Source organism: Miscanthus floridulus, chromosome 17 (genome assembly GCF_019320115.1).
Source record: "Miscanthus floridulus cultivar M001 chromosome 17, ASM1932011v1, whole genome shotgun sequence".
NCBI classification, from domain to species: Eukaryota; Viridiplantae; Streptophyta; class Magnoliopsida; order Poales; family Poaceae; genus Miscanthus; species Miscanthus floridulus.
The window spans coordinates 100,408,264-100,423,425 of record NC_089596.1 but is presented as its reverse complement, the minus strand read 5'-3'; the positions used below and the strand labels follow the sequence as shown (position 1 = coordinate 100,423,425).

Sequence of the window (15,162 nt, the reverse complement as noted above, 5' to 3'; positions counted from 1 at the left end):
CCACCTGATCGGCTGGGAGCGGCTGGCTGGCCAGCCCTCTCACATAGATACTATTCACGCGAACCAGCCAGCAGTACTTCTCTCACGTAAACGAACCAGCAACTATACGAACCAGCCAACGGAACAGACCTAACGGAACAGGCCGATAGTTCTCAATTCCCTTTCCACGAGTGGCTGGCCCGGCACCACAGAACCCGCACCGAACTCGAGGATTCCTGGCCGAAACAAGCGGCCAGGGTTGCAAGAGGCCGCGACGACGCGCGAGCCCACCCATGGCGTGCTCCAGATGCCTCCGCCCGAAAGCGTGAGCCGTCCGGGCGGAAGCCAACCCGGAAAAGAGGCAGCAAAAGCAGAGCTCGCGTCGGAAGAAAATTCGTTTCCCCACCCATCAGCGACTGCCGTGGCGACTACTCGAGTAGTAGTAGTTCTTCCCTCCCCTTCCATCCACTCATCCAGCACGCCACGCTCGCTCGCTCGCAAGGGGAGGGGAAGAAAGCAGGCGGAGCAGAGAGGGTCGGACGGCGAGAGAGAGAGAGAGAGAGAGAAAAAAGGGAAACCTAGGCGGCTTTCCGTTTCGGGAAATTCCCGGGCGCCCCGTCCGCGCTGCTCCCGGCGCCGGTGGCCGGGCCTCCGCGCTCCCGCAGGGCCCTCCGCGGCTCGACCTCGGTAACGTGTGGCCCTCTTTCGCCGCGGCGAATGTGGCTGTTTGGATCGGGCGAATCCTCCTAACCCGTGGCCTGGAACCGCTCGCGGGAGGGGGTCCGGGGCTTGTGGCGGCGCTGCGCTGAGGATGCGCCGCGCGAGCGGCTCGCTGCTGGTCTGCTGCGCGCGCTCGCCGCGAGGTATGGCTCCCCGCCGCTGAATCGGTCCTGGGGCGGTTTTGGCTTTGTGCGACTGCGCCCGTGCGCCGTGACCTTATTGCGAGCGGGCCGCGCGGTTTTCGCAGGGTAGGTTTGGTGCGATGGAAGGGACGACGGCGGCGGAGGTGGGCGGCGCCGGCGACGGCGCGGCCGGGGATGTGCAGATTAAGGGCTCCAAGGAGAATGGGCAGCCCGCGGCGGTGGCGCCGCCGCAGCCGTCCGGCAGCGAGGCGCTGGAGCTGGCCACGCCGCTCCTGCGGGACGACTGGTCCGAGCACTTCCCCTTCTTCACCTCGCTGGGCGGGTTTGGGGGCAGCTCGGACGGCGCGAGGGGCCTCACCAGCGTCGGCCTGTCCAATTCTGAGTCCAGGCCCGACAGCGTGACGCAGCGTGGCTTGGACCATGAGGCGGAAGAGAGGGTGGAGGAGCTCACATTGAAGAATTGCATCAACACTGATGTCCAGCCCGAGGTTTCTGCTGGTGGGAGCACAAGCAGCGGGGATAGGCCTACTGTTATTAAGGGCCTGTGGGGTAACTTCACACGGATGGCCCGGAGAACTAGCGATTTGGCCAGCAGGGAAAACGCCGCCGCACTGAGTTATGGCAACATTGCAAACTTGAGGGCTGCTGATGCTTCTAGCAGGGAAAATCTGGCGACGAGCCTTGCCAACAATATCATCTCAAGGAACAACGATGCGTCCGGCAACGAGGCACCTGTGAGTCGTGTTGGATATGTCAATAATGAGTTCATGACGCCGTTTCACAGCCAGCAGATTCTCTTGTCTCCATGGTCTAATCAGGACAGTGCTCTTAAAGTAAGCAGCTTCTCGAACAGGATTCTTGACCGGATGAGAAGTAAGACTGTGGCACCCCCATCTGGGGCTCTAGGATCACCACTTCAAAGCAAATCAAAAGGTAAAGGGGTTGCGTACCAAGGAGCACGGGAGGAGATCCAAGTGCAAGCTAATGCAAGACCCAGAGACCCTTTGGACAAGATTCCGACTATTCCTACCTCAATTCATGATTCTAAGGCCAGAGTGGACCCTATGCTTTTCAGTACTGGTGGAAATGTTGCGAAATCCCACTCTGAGGGAACTAGCCTGAGGGAACTGATTAAGCCTGGGCGGCAAACAATGACCAAGTTTGAGAAAATGCATTTGTTTAAGCAGATCCTTGATCTTGTGGATAAGTGTCACGCACAGGGTTTTACTTTACAGCATTTGCGACCGTCATATTTTACGACCCTATCTTCAAATCAAGTTAAATATATCGGTTCTTATACTACACAAGATTTGCCAACATCAATCAAACAAGAGGTTGCTAGAGAAGATCTTGTGAATAGAAAAAGGGCTTTTGGCCATAGAATTGATCACCAAGAGTCTAATGGCCATGGAAATTTGATGCTGAAGTATCAAAAGGTTGGTGAGCAAGGCTCAGTTGCTACCAGGCGACCAGCAAATATGTTTTGGACTGACCAAATATGCGACAATCAAAATGAAGATGCCAATCCAGGTGTTTCGAGGCAAGAAAATTTTAGTTACACTGCCAGAGAACGTTTTAAGTTCGTCGAACCATATGGCAGTAATACATCTTGTGCTCAACATGTATCTAGTTCTGGCAACCAACAATCAGCATTTGAATTGAGGAATCTTGAGGAAAGCTGGTACAAAAGCCCAGAGGAGCTCAGTCAATTTAAAGGGACATTCCCATCAAACATCTACAGCCTTGGGGTTCTTCTATTCGAGGTATATCAAATACTTCAGTGTCATTTTTCTTAGCAGTACCCATATTGGTTCTGTAGAAGTGATGTGACATTGTGCAACTGCAATTTGTAATTTTGCGGATGGTATATTACTAATCATTTACTAGCAAATTCAAGTGGTCTACCTAAAATCTAATATGAGCGGTTGGACTTCCAACATGCATACCATGGTGTTTCCCACCACATGTTAAACATGAAAGGATAGCATGTCAGGAAAATTAAAAAACGACACAGATAATCACATCAATTGTGAGATAGTTGTTTCCCTTTCACATGGTGATCTCCATTGCCAATGAAAAAATACGATAGGCATTCTGCTTTTTATTGGTGCATCAGCTCTTGGAATGCTGAAAGCACCTTGCTATGCAGCATATTTGCATCACACATGCACCTTATAACGAATCTGGTTGTGGTTTCCATCTTTCCAATTGCTATTGAGGCCTAAGACCATGGAATTATGATAGTCTACGATTACCTTAATTACATGTGAATGCCGACTGATACCCTTGTTCTTACTATATGCATTATGTAGTCTCTTGTTATTATAGGATAATTCCACTTGTACCACTAGCACCATGCGTGCACAGATTCCGTGTGATTCTGTAGATTATATATCCTCTTGTTTCTGACTGATGTGTAAGATTCTATCTGAAGTCTGCCAGGCAAGGTATTTAATAAATCTAATATTTTTGTCAGCTCTTTTGCTGTTCTGAGACATGGGAGGTGCACTGTGCTGCAATGTCAAATCTTCGCCAACGCATCCTGCCTCCAAATTTTCTTTCAGAAAGTCCCAAGGAGGCTGGCTTCTGCCTTTGGTTACTGCATCCAGATCCTTGTTCAAGACCAAAAGCAAAGTGAGTTTATTCATCTCTCTCATTTGGAGGCAAAATAAGAAAAAATGCTTACTGATTAGTAAATTAGTTTGATATAAGTAAAGGCCAATCTTCTTGTATCTGGTGAATTTTGTACGGTACAGTTGAGTTTAGATAACTGTTTGTCCTATGGAAGAAGTGCTAGAGCTTTGAAATATTTTATAGCATAAATAAGCTCTATCACACTCAGCTTCTTATATTTGTTACTTTCTTTGCTTCTGTTCAACACAACTGTACTTCTAGTTCAGGTTTTATCTGATTATTTAGCTTTGTCTATAATCCATACCATGAATTTAAATGTATACCTAACTTATGCCATGAAATAACACCTGAAGTTCATTTAGAAGTGTTCGACTTAGAAAAATGTTTCCAAGTATAAGGATTACTTCTGCCATTCATCGCATGCGGAAATATGTTAGATATGCTTAGTATTATCCCTTTCGTGCCCTTTTAGCTGATGTTTCTTTGCCGTCTGAAGACTGGAAATAATAATTATATAGCTGTTCGTGCCTAATAGCCAGCTTACTGATTTTTCAGAGAGATTCTTGGATGTGACTTGATAAATGAGGGTCGGGATTTGTCCTTGTTAGATCAGACACCAGTTTCCATCAGTGAAGATGACACTGAATCTAGTTTGCTACTTAACTTCCTTTCTCAATTGAAAAAAGAAAAGGAGATGCTGGCTGCCAAGTTATCAGCAGAGCTTGGAAGCTTAGAAACAGATATCACAGAGGTTGAGAGAAGACACTCAGCAAGAATGAGATTGAGTTTAGAGGACACGGATGTACTGCCAAGTTCTGGTGCTTTGTCAGGAGCTTCTGTGAGTGCCCTTCAAGGTGCATTGCTGTCAGGTTTGCTACCGGCATCGTGCAAGTCGAGCGTATATGAGGAGAGGGTAATGAGGAATTTGGTGCAGCTTGAAAATGCATATTACTCCATGAGGTCCTCTGTGGACACCTGTGAAACTAATGCAATCAAATGTCCAGATAACGAGGCATTGAGGGTCCGTGAAAATTTCCATCAACTTCACAGTGATTCTGATGCTAAGGGTGAGAAAACAGACCGTCTTGGATGCTTTTTTGATGGTTTATGCAAATATGCCCGGCACAATAGGTTTGAGGTACGAGGAATTCTGAAGAATGCAGATATACTTAACTCTCCGAATGTCATCTGTTCGTTGAGTTTTGATAGGGATGAAGAATATTTTGCTGCTGCTGGAGTTTCAAAGAAAATAAAAATATTTGAATTTGATGCACTCTTAAATGATCGTGTTGATATTCATTACCCACTGGTAGAGATGCCTAGCAAGTCAAGGCTTAGCTGTGTCTGTTGGAACAACTATATAAAAAACTACCTGGCATCAACAGACTATGATGGCACTGTTCAGGTATGTATCTAACTGTATGCTGCTATATAATTCCCAAGATACCCATTTATATTATCATCCATGAACAAGTTGGCATATTTTTCAGCCCTTGCATGTAGTTTTCCTATATTTCTTTTGATGACACCATTTATCCGGTTCAGATGGATTTGATCTTATATAATTTGGTGATGCTGCTTTTAGTAATGCACCAAAAAATGCTGACTGTAAATTTGAGACATTGTCAATCTAATTAGATTGGTTTATGTTGTGGGCACAGATCTGTGTTCCATAAGCTGTCTACTGATTTACACTTCACATCCTCATAGTTTTAGCTTTGGTGAAGGCATTCTGTCTCTTGTGCCAATTTCTTCTGTTTGGATGCCTTCTTTTTGATCAGTATTATTATCTGAGACGGAGCACAAGTAATCAAGTATGTTGATTGTTAAAACAAGTACTGTGAACTTGTGAAGGTGAATATGGTGAGCTTTAGGCTTACTGGTCATTGTTTGAGAATTGCATTTTCTTTTGTTGAATTTGATGCACATGTTCTACTGAAAAGCTTAAGGGTTTGTTTGGCTGCACTTCACCCCAATCCACCCCAATACATGTGGATTGGGGTGGATTAGAGTGCAGCCAAACAAGGCCTAAGGTGTTGAGGATAACAAGGGTAGTTATTTATGTAGGCAGGCCAATAACATCATTTCATATCTAGACCGCTTGGATCTTCTAGTTGCTTCATGTGAAAAGCAGCAGTCCTTATCATTTAGCATTTTAGCCCTCAGCAATGCTCAATCGCTACATGTTTAATTTTTGAGCTCCTACCTTTTCCCCTCGATTATAATTTTATTATGGTTTGGATACCTCTTTACTGTTCCCTAGATACTTTACACCAAAGAGCAAAAGCCTCTCTGCTATAAGCGTCATGCTCTGGGAGATGGACTTTGTGTTATTCCCGTGTTTCCTTTTTTTTAACCATTTGGCTTCATTAATATTGTGAAATGCAGCTATGGGATGCCAGCTCTGGTCAAGGATTCACACAGTTTACAGAGCACCGGAAAAGGGCTTGGTCTGTGAGTTTTTCAGAAGTCGACCCTACTAAGTTGGCAAGTGGTAGTGATGATTGTTGCGTGAAAGTATGGAGTATTAATCAGGCATGTTACTGAAATACATCCCACTCTTTTCTTTATCAGCTTATGAGGCAGTTTTCTTACTTGAGTCCTTATTTTGAGCATGGGTGTTATGTCATTCATATCTTGTATCCTGAGTTAAAACCATTTTAGATAATTGATACTTAAGGTGAGACAGAGACATATCAAAGTCTTCGTTCAAAAAGAAAGACATACCAAAAGTCATCTAGCTGTCATTTTTTTGGCTGTCCCTTGAATGATAACATATTTTGAAGGCTGAAAGCTAAATAGGATATATCACAGTACACAGAAATCTGCAGTGCATGTGTGTAGACGGTCGACCGTCGACCCCTACTTTTACCCTCCATAACTTCAGTTCATACTATGTTTTAATAGCATTTATTTTTTTTCTCAGAGAAATTGTATTGATACAATCAGAAATGTGGCGAATGTATGCTGTGTACAATTCTCTCCATACTCCTCCCACATGCTAGCTTTTGGTTCAGCTGATTACAAGATATACTGTTATGATCTGAGGAACACAAGGATACCTTGGTGTACTATTTCGGGACATGGAAAAGCTGTCAGTTATGTAAGGTTCTTGGATCCAGAAACACTTATCTCTGCATCAACCGACAACACATTGAAGATATGGGATCTTAACCGGACTAATTGCAGTGGATTATCTACCGATTCTTGCAGCCTGACTCTGAATGGTCATACCAACGAGAAGGTATGAGAAGGTTTTATGTACTGCATGTTTGTTTTCTTACATTAACTTGTTTGTGGAATTAATCTGAACCTTACTAATAATGCTTGTGCAGAATTTTGTAGGGCTATCTGTTAATGATGGATACATAACTTGTGGCTCTGAAACCAATGAAGTGAGTATTTTGTTTCATGCATACATTTTCCCTGTCATGCAGCACTTGTTTTAGTTAAGACACAGTCAGGAATTGATTTTTTTTAAAGAGTTTTTACCTCTGCTTTTAAGAAAGCAATGTAACAGTACAAGAATTACTAGGGGTTACCAGTTACAAAGAAAGAACTCGATAACAAAAGCCCTAGTACAAGCACTAAATTTCGCCAACATCTGAGACTGAGAGCATCATGATACTGGGCTTGAACCCCTTGAGCCAACTCATAATGGAGTCCTTCACCTGGGAAATTCGCTCCTGATCCTTCTCCTTAAGGTTGACGCCACCTCTGCATCAATGATAACGCAATGTAGATCACATCAGTTGGGGCCTTAGGTAAATGCTTTTCAATTGCCATCTTATTCTGGAAGTCCACATAGCCCAAGCAAATCCTGCAAAAAGGAATTGAGTTTTCTTCTTCAGTTACAAGCTTCTGACTGAACATCTATGTGTTGAGCACATTGGTATGATCAGGAAATTGTGTTTGTTTCCCCCCTCTCCCATAGGCCATAGCACAAGGCTATTACCATGGAGGCATGGACCCAGTCTCTCAGCCTACCCAGGTTCTCAGTAATATGACTAACAATCACAAGTGTTACATTTTTTCCTCTGCCCCCCTTTGGAAAAATCACCTTTATCTGTTTACTACAATTTGCGAACCATCTCTCTCATCCTTACAGTGATAATTCTCAATTTCTCATGTTGATGCTGTGGTTATCTCTAGTACTTAAAACAGTGGACTTGGTGTTGATGTGCCTGTCATTCCACCATTCTACCCCCTATATTTCTCTTTATCACCCAGCCACTAAACACAAATCAGTTGCACCCCCTACCCTAATCTTCTCAAACAGCTTTATCATGGAACCAACTCATGCATTTCTTTGATTTTAGTGCTGTTGCAACGCACAGGCAATTTTGGTAGTTACTATATCACACCAAGGTGACAGATTGCAAGTTGGATTGACAATCTGTTGAGATTTACTAATATGGAACGTTGCACTGGGAAATCTTCAGCTTCTGAAATTCAGTTCACATATTTATTTATGGCAAATTTTGTATTTGGAACCAAGAAACACCTGTATTTTGATTTTGATTTTGCCAATGAAAAGTTGCAATCTTTTGTTTTCACTACCTGTTCTTTGGCAAATCTGAAATCCTCCCATTTTTTCATTGGAATATCAATGAAGCATATTGATTTTTTTATTAACAAAAGAAACATATAGATGAATCTATTAAGTAGAAGGATTGCTCATGTGCCTTTTGGTGTGTGCAGGTGTTTTCTTACTACAAAACTTTCCCCATGCCAATAACTTCTCATAGGTTTGGTTCTATTGACCCGATAACTGGACAAGTGACAAATGAAGATAACCAGCAATTTGTGTCGAGTGTTTGCTGGAGAGGGAAGTCAAACATGGTAGTGGCTGCCAACTCCAGTGGTAGCATCAAAGTGCTTGAGCTTGTGTGAATGATCCAATGAGAGTCATATTGGAGAAGAAGGTTCTAGGGTTGCCATGCGCCAATGCAGGCCTGTGATGCTTTCGTGCCCTTGGTGATGCTCTGATGGCCCTGCTTATCCAGTGTCTGCATCCTCAATGGAAGCACTAAGCATTGGTTACCTCTTCTAGGTCTGCATTTCACTGTTTTGCCAGGGCACTAAAAGATGCAACTACTCTATGCAAGCAACCTACAACACCAATCATTGGTTATTGGAAGCTTTGCTTGAAACTCCCAAGCAAAGCAAAGAAAATTTTCAAGAGTATGATGGCCTCATCTCTATTTGTTGTGTCTGTAAATCTCTGTGGCATTTTGACATGGTAGCTATTCATCGTCTTAAGGAGGGCCCCAGGTCTGTACAGAATTAGGGGCCCCTGGGGTTGATGAAATATACCATGCAGGCTGCCGTGGTGCCTTAATCAGTGGGAATTTAACCCAGTTTTGATGTGCGCGGGACTTGCTATGACTGTTAAGAGCAAACAATGGAAAGAAAGGAAAAATGATCCTGTAGCTCGAAGAAGTTAATCGTGCTGTGAATGTTTTAAGGAGAATGTGTCTAATAATTTTCTATCCCCCTTCATTATTGTACATATATTTAGGGCTGCCTAATGAAAGGCCTTGTAAGTTGTAACTAGAGTAGAATGCTCAAAAGACTAGATCATGAGTTAAGTATAATGAATGGTCTTCTGAAAAGATTAATTAATGGCAGATTCATACATGTAAATGGTTATTCTGTTGATGTTTTGTCTGGAACAAGGGACTGTAGCACGGCTGCAGACCTGCAGTGGAGCTCTGCTTATTTGCTTATGCCTGCGCACGAGCTGGCTGGCCAAGTCTTTTCCACTCTCCACTGTTGATGCTCGTTTGCCTGGCCTGGTAGTACGGAGTATTTTGCATTTACGATATATACGAGCTGAGCGTGTATCTGATTAATCTTGTTGTCAACATGAGTCACATAGAGGTATTGCAGTTATCAACTCGTACGTAATCAGGCCACGAACTAATAGGGACACTCGAGTTGATATCAAGAACAGAGCATCAAAATTGGAGAATATATAGAAAACAAAAACAATTGCAAACAACAAAGGGGGTTGCATGAATCAAGCAGAGACGGGCGACTGAATTTGTTCACGCGACCGGCCAGACATGGAAAAATCACAGGTGTGTATGCTACTCCCATCGGTTTCCCATCTGTGACCCCCAATGATTTGCCAACTTTGGAGCGGAGAGACGGCAGCAAACCCGTCTCAAAAATAGGTAGACGTCCATGGACTCAACCAAAACTCCTCAATTTGCCTCCAATTTTGCTCGCCGCGCGCCGTCCCCCCTCCACCTACGTCTCCCTTTCTGCCATTGCAGTCTTTGTTTCCGGGAGGGGAGGAAAGGGAAGGTTCCGTCCGGCCCAGGGAAGAGAGGGAGGACGACGCGAGGGACAGGGGCTAAGCTAGCAGAGGAAGGAAGAAGCGACAAGCGGCAGGGATCGGTGGTCGAGCATGGAGCGTAGGAGGAGCCGGCACGCCTTGTTGCTCCTCTCGGCCAGTCATGGCGTCCCTCGTCTCCGGCTCGACCGCCGGGATATACCACATCGTCGGCGCCGGCAAAGGGTGGCGGATGCCCCCCAACAGGACGTACTACGAGGACTGGGCGCGCACCAGGCAGATCAGCATCGGCGACAAGCTGAGTAAGGCGGCCGCGCGCGCACTTTTGATCAATTTCCACGACGCGTGCTGCATGCATGAATGATGATGATGATGAGCCGGTGCTCTCTTGCGTTCATTTGGCTACCGCCAGTGTTCCTGTACCGGAGCGGGGTGCACAACATCGTGGAGGTGCCGACGCGGGAGCTGTTCGACGCGTGCAGCATGCACAACATCACCAGCCGGTACCAGAGCGGGCCGACCATCATCGAGCTCACGGAGCCTGGCCAGCGCTTCTACTTCTGCGGCGTCGGCGAGCACTGCGAGGTCGGGCAGAAGCTCGCCATCAACGTCCTCCTCGTCGCGCCGCCGCCGCCGGACACGGACGAGGATGACGACGACGCGGACAGCAGCTCCGGCGCCTCCGCCCGGCTCTTGGCCCACGCGGGCGCGGCGCTCGCCGCCGCCTGCCTGTGCCTGGCGTCCACGCTGCTAATGGCCGTGTGAATTGGCACACCGCCGCCGTAGATTGGCGATTCCTGTCGTTGGCGTTGCTTGTTGGGTGTATGTGTATCAGTGTCGTGCTGTTGGCGTGTGCATGTGGTGGGACTAGGACTAGGAAATTTGCCTTTCGCTTTGGCATTTGGCTGCAAATTTACCTGAAATTTTGCTCCCCATCGTCGTTGAGCTGCTATTGCACGCGACAATCCATAGTGCCGCAGATCCGTGGGGATGTGGGATGAGGATCGCTTAAAATGCAGTTTACGAGATGTGTTTTTTAGAAAAGGAAAAAAAAAATCTGCCCCGAGCCAATAACGAATTCTCTCTTACATACAAGCAACACGAGCAAGATCCATTTGGGCACTCCACGGCTGCTCCGGCTCAAACATGGCGCATAGGCTTTGGGCGCTCGAGGTTCGAATTTGTGCAAGATATATCATGTGTTGTCTTTACTAGGGGAAGACAGTCTGCCTGCGGAAGGCCATGCCATGATTTTGGAATTCCGCATCAAGTTTGGATGGCAAAGTCGGTTTAGGATAGGGACTTGAGTCTCATCACTTTGTCTTATGTCTTTGTATCATCTTATGGTGAAGTGTGGTCTAAGCACCTTATGTCTAATATAAATGGTTATACTCATTCATCCGTGAATGTTGGAGGCTGAAATGTTATATTCTTTTATTAAAAAGATAACTAACTGCGAAAATTAACCTTGTTCTATAAGTTGTGAATCCATCGTTGCAAATTTGTGGATGTAGATGATCTACTTTCACTGGGAACTGCGAAGACACCTCCAGTAATAACAATTAACAAGAGGTGAAATAAAACACCGCCTACGTGCACTCGACCACGTGATCAGATTTGGCCCAATCGATGTCCACACAAGCCCAGGCCCGACATGATCCATTGAAGGGTACAACTTTTCCCATAGCTTCACAAAACTGTTTTTCCGCTTCTCGCACCAAACAGGTCTGAATGAAACATTTTCTCCTTAGAAGATGTTTTTCACTCACATGCACTGTTCCCTAGCCAAAAGCTGAAAATACTAGCTTCTTCCAGCCTTCTCTCTGCTATCCAAGCTATTTTACCATTTAAAAAAAACAGTATTAGCTTCACTAGGAAAGCTACTTTATGAAACCGAAGAAAAAAAAATAGCTTTACTGGTGAAGCTCACTAGCTGTACCAAACAGCCTCAAAATCACGCCTCTTCTTCTTCCAATTCAGGGCATGCTTGGATGTATGACCGGGTTTGCCTAGCGTTGCTTAGCTAGGCGAGGCTAGCTTTGCCCAGTGAGGGGAGCCAATTTGACTCTCCTAGCCTTGGAGGGAACTTGCTTGCACAAAAATCAAGGTAGTAGGGCAAGGAAAACAAGCATCCTATTCTGTTTGATTTCTTGCTGAGCGAGGTGAGGCAAGGTTCTTCCGAAGAACCAAACAACCCCTCACTCTCAAGCTACAAATCTTCCAAAGCCTTGTAAAACATGTTGTAAAAAAACGCCTTGTAAAACAAAATCCACCCCACCGGCTACGGCAACCGCCAACTTCCTGCCCCGCGCACCCAAGTCCCAAGCGTCAGCGTGGTGCGTGGTAGGCAACTCCGACCGGGCTTAACTTGTTTTAGTCAAGACACGGTCAGGAATTGAGTTTTCTTCTTGACTTATAAGCTTCTGACTGAACATCCCCCGTTCGGCTTGCTGAATTATGGCTGAAACTGGCTGAAAACAATGTTCTGGCTGAATTCTTGTGAGAGAAAAATACTATTCTGGCTGAAAAAACAAGCTGAATAGTGCCGTTTTCTGGGTAAGCTGAACGGGGCCTATGCGTTGAGCACACTGGTATGCTCAGGAAAGTTTGTTTGTTTCCCTCTCCCATGGCACAAGGCTATTACCATGGAGGCATGGACCCAGTCTCTCAGCCTACCTAGGTTCTCAATAATATGACGAACAATCACAAGTGTTACATTTTTCCTCTGCCCCCTTTGGAAAAATCATTTTTATCTGTTTACTACAATTTGCGAACCACCTCTACTATCCTCACAGTAATGATTATCAATTTGTCATGTTACTGTTGTGGTTATCTCTAGTACTTAAAACAATAGACTTGGTGTTGTTGTGTACTTGTGTTGCTATTCTGAACTCGACCATTGCTTTGAATAACGTTTTTTTCCTGTCACATGCAGGTTTCAAATTTGAGCACAGTACCATTGCAGCCAAGGATGCGACAATTTTGCCAATAACTCAAAAGGAGGACACTATCGTGGCGGTTTGGAGAGACAACTGTTACGATGCTTTTTGTGAGATTCAAAATCTCATGCTGAGCAAAGAAAATAACTGGGTTATTGGAATGGATACCGAGTTCTGTGAGCAGGAGCTGCCACCTCTCCCATGGACGAGTCCCCCGTTCGGAGATGAATCTTACAAGCATATGCGACACAACGTCGATGAAGGTAATCTTGTCATCAATCTTATTTATGGCCTTGTTTTGCTCCATATCTTCTATTAGAACATACTCTTCTTTTGACTGGACTTGACACCATTGTTTGTTTTCTAAGAAAGAAAAGTGCTTATAAATGCATCTAATCGACGAGGATTGCCCCAATATAGAGAGAAGAGTTAGAGAAGGTGAGCAAGACTACAAGAGAGTGGGATACAAATTCCTCTCCCCTCCTCCTAAGCCCTAGGGATCTATCTATAGGAGGGGAGATGGTTGTTTATAATCATTTCCTCGGTGCACTTAAAAATTACAAACAAGTCTTCAAAATTTATAATTAGACCCCTATATATTTTACACATATGCCCTTAAACCTAGTATATATTGGGTCTCTTTTACACACAAAGGTGGGCCCTAGCATATGAAAAACCCTCATGAAAGCCCTATGTTTGGTTTTGGTAATTGAGTGACAACTAGTGGACTAACCATGTGACTTAAGTGTTGATTAAGTTAGGTGATGTCCACACCAAGGGTTGAGCTAGATTGCATCCATTGTGGAGATGCAGAAGGCCACAAGTTGATAAAGTGCTCAACTTTGGAAAGAATAAGATAGGAGCAAACCCAAAGGTAAAGGTATACATGATAGGTTTAGGATAGATAGTCGTACTATTAAGAGAGGAACTCTAACACTAAATGGTTATCCAAGTGCCACTATGTGTGAACTAACTTTGCATATGCATTAGACCTAGTGACGTGGTGAGATGCAAGTGAAAATGTTTTTTTTAAAAGATAACTCAATACCTAAGGTGGAGATGTTCATGTTGGAACATATTGGAGTTAGCAGAATTGAGATGCTTGAGAAAAATAGAACTTAGTGCAGGGTTCCTATGCTCACTGGAAAAACTTCGGTGCCCCTAGTGGGGAGGTCACTGGAGAAAGTGGTGCACATAAGGGTTTGCAAAGTATGGTATGCCACCGGGTTTATCCTGTGGTTGCCACTAATGCGACATCGGAGCATGAGTTAGCACTATTAAATTGGTGATACTTTTTGAACCAAGCATTGGATAACCCAGTGGCTGTCACCAAACTTTTCTGGTGGAGGTTTATTTGTAGCTCTGGGTGCATGGCAAGTAAGGTTTTGGGGGTCACCGGATCCGGTGACCCCACTGGATGACCACCGGAGTAAAGGATATAGCCATTGGAGATCCCAACGGCTAGTTTGGCTTGGCTTAGAGCGCGCGCGGGCACTAGATTACTCTGGTGGGTACTCTTAAGTTTTCACCGGAAGAAAGCAGTTGGAAGTTTAATTTTTAGATTTAATTTGAGTTGTTCATCTGTGGAGCACATGCTTCGATGGTGCTTCTTTGGTGCCAAGTTGTTTCCCACCAGCCCAACGACTGGTTTCTTGGGGAGGCTCTATAGATAGAGGTTGGCTAGCCCCAAAAGGTCTCTCTTGGCATCTAACTGATCCAACACTTGTGTGAGCTCTCAAGAACACCTCCCACTCATCTCCTTGCTTGTTGCTTGATCCAAAGTGAGTTTGGGAGAGATCTAGTGCATTTTCTTAGTTGATTTGCATCTAGTGGCACTAGTTCATTGTTTGGGCTATGGATTCCTTATTACTTGGTGGTTGCCGCCGCCGAGATGGCTTGGAGTAGCGATGATCATTGAGGGCTTGTTGGTGATTGTTGGTCAACTCCGATTGGTGATTTGTGAGAGGTTTTGAGCCCACCTCACTGAGATTGCAAAGGGCCTCTAGTGGAATGCTCATGGCTAGTTGGAGTGCTCATTGAGTTTGATTCTTACGGCACCCAAGTCATGGTTCAAGATTGAGTGGCTTGTTAGCGCACGAATCACTCACCTTCAGACTCGCCACATCAAGAACATAGGTTGTCACAAACAACCGAACCTCGGGGATAAATTGATTGTCTCCCTCTTGCCCGACTTGGTTTGCCTACTACCCACTTGTGCTTTAATTTCATACATATTGCCCGTGTGTGGTAGTTGTTTGGTACAGTAGCTCACTAGTGTAGTTGTAGCTCTAGTGGTAGAAGTAGCTAGTTTAGTTGCTCACTAGTTTAGCTCTCCAATGTAGCTAGTTTAGTTGCTAGCCTTGTGTGGTGAAGTGCTCTAGTTGTAGAATTCATTTGCTACTAGAATTGTGTAGGGACTTGCATTGGTTGGATTAGAGCTAGGCAA

The 15,162-nt window shown here is 45.1% G+C and overlaps 1 protein-coding gene and 1 pseudogene across 2 annotated transcripts; both read left to right on the top strand.

Annotated features, from left to right (window-relative positions):
* Window positions 1–212: 212 nt before the first annotated feature.
* LOC136518435 (protein SUPPRESSOR OF PHYA-105 1-like) lies at window positions 213–9,114 on the top strand. Of its 2 annotated transcripts, XM_066512094.1 has the most exons (8): window positions 213–842; window positions 947–2,605; window positions 3,319–3,476; window positions 4,032–4,881; window positions 5,865–6,011; window positions 6,403–6,720; window positions 6,812–6,871; window positions 8,178–9,114. In XM_066512094.1, the coding sequence occupies exons 2-8, from the start codon at window positions 962–964 to the stop codon at window positions 8,367–8,369; spliced, it is 3,369 nt and encodes a 1,122-aa protein (XP_066368191.1). In that variant the 5' UTR covers window positions 213–842; window positions 947–961; the 3' UTR covers window positions 8,370–9,114. The 2 variants fall into 2 exon arrangements, with proteins under 2 accessions (XP_066368191.1, XP_066368190.1); XM_066512093.1 differs by having other exon boundaries at window positions 213–2,605.
* A 216-nt stretch (window positions 9,115–9,330) lies between these two features.
* On the top strand, window positions 9,331–11,172 carry LOC136518437 (blue copper protein 1b-like; annotated as a pseudogene).
* The last annotated feature ends 3,990 nt before the right edge of the window (window positions 11,173–15,162 follow it).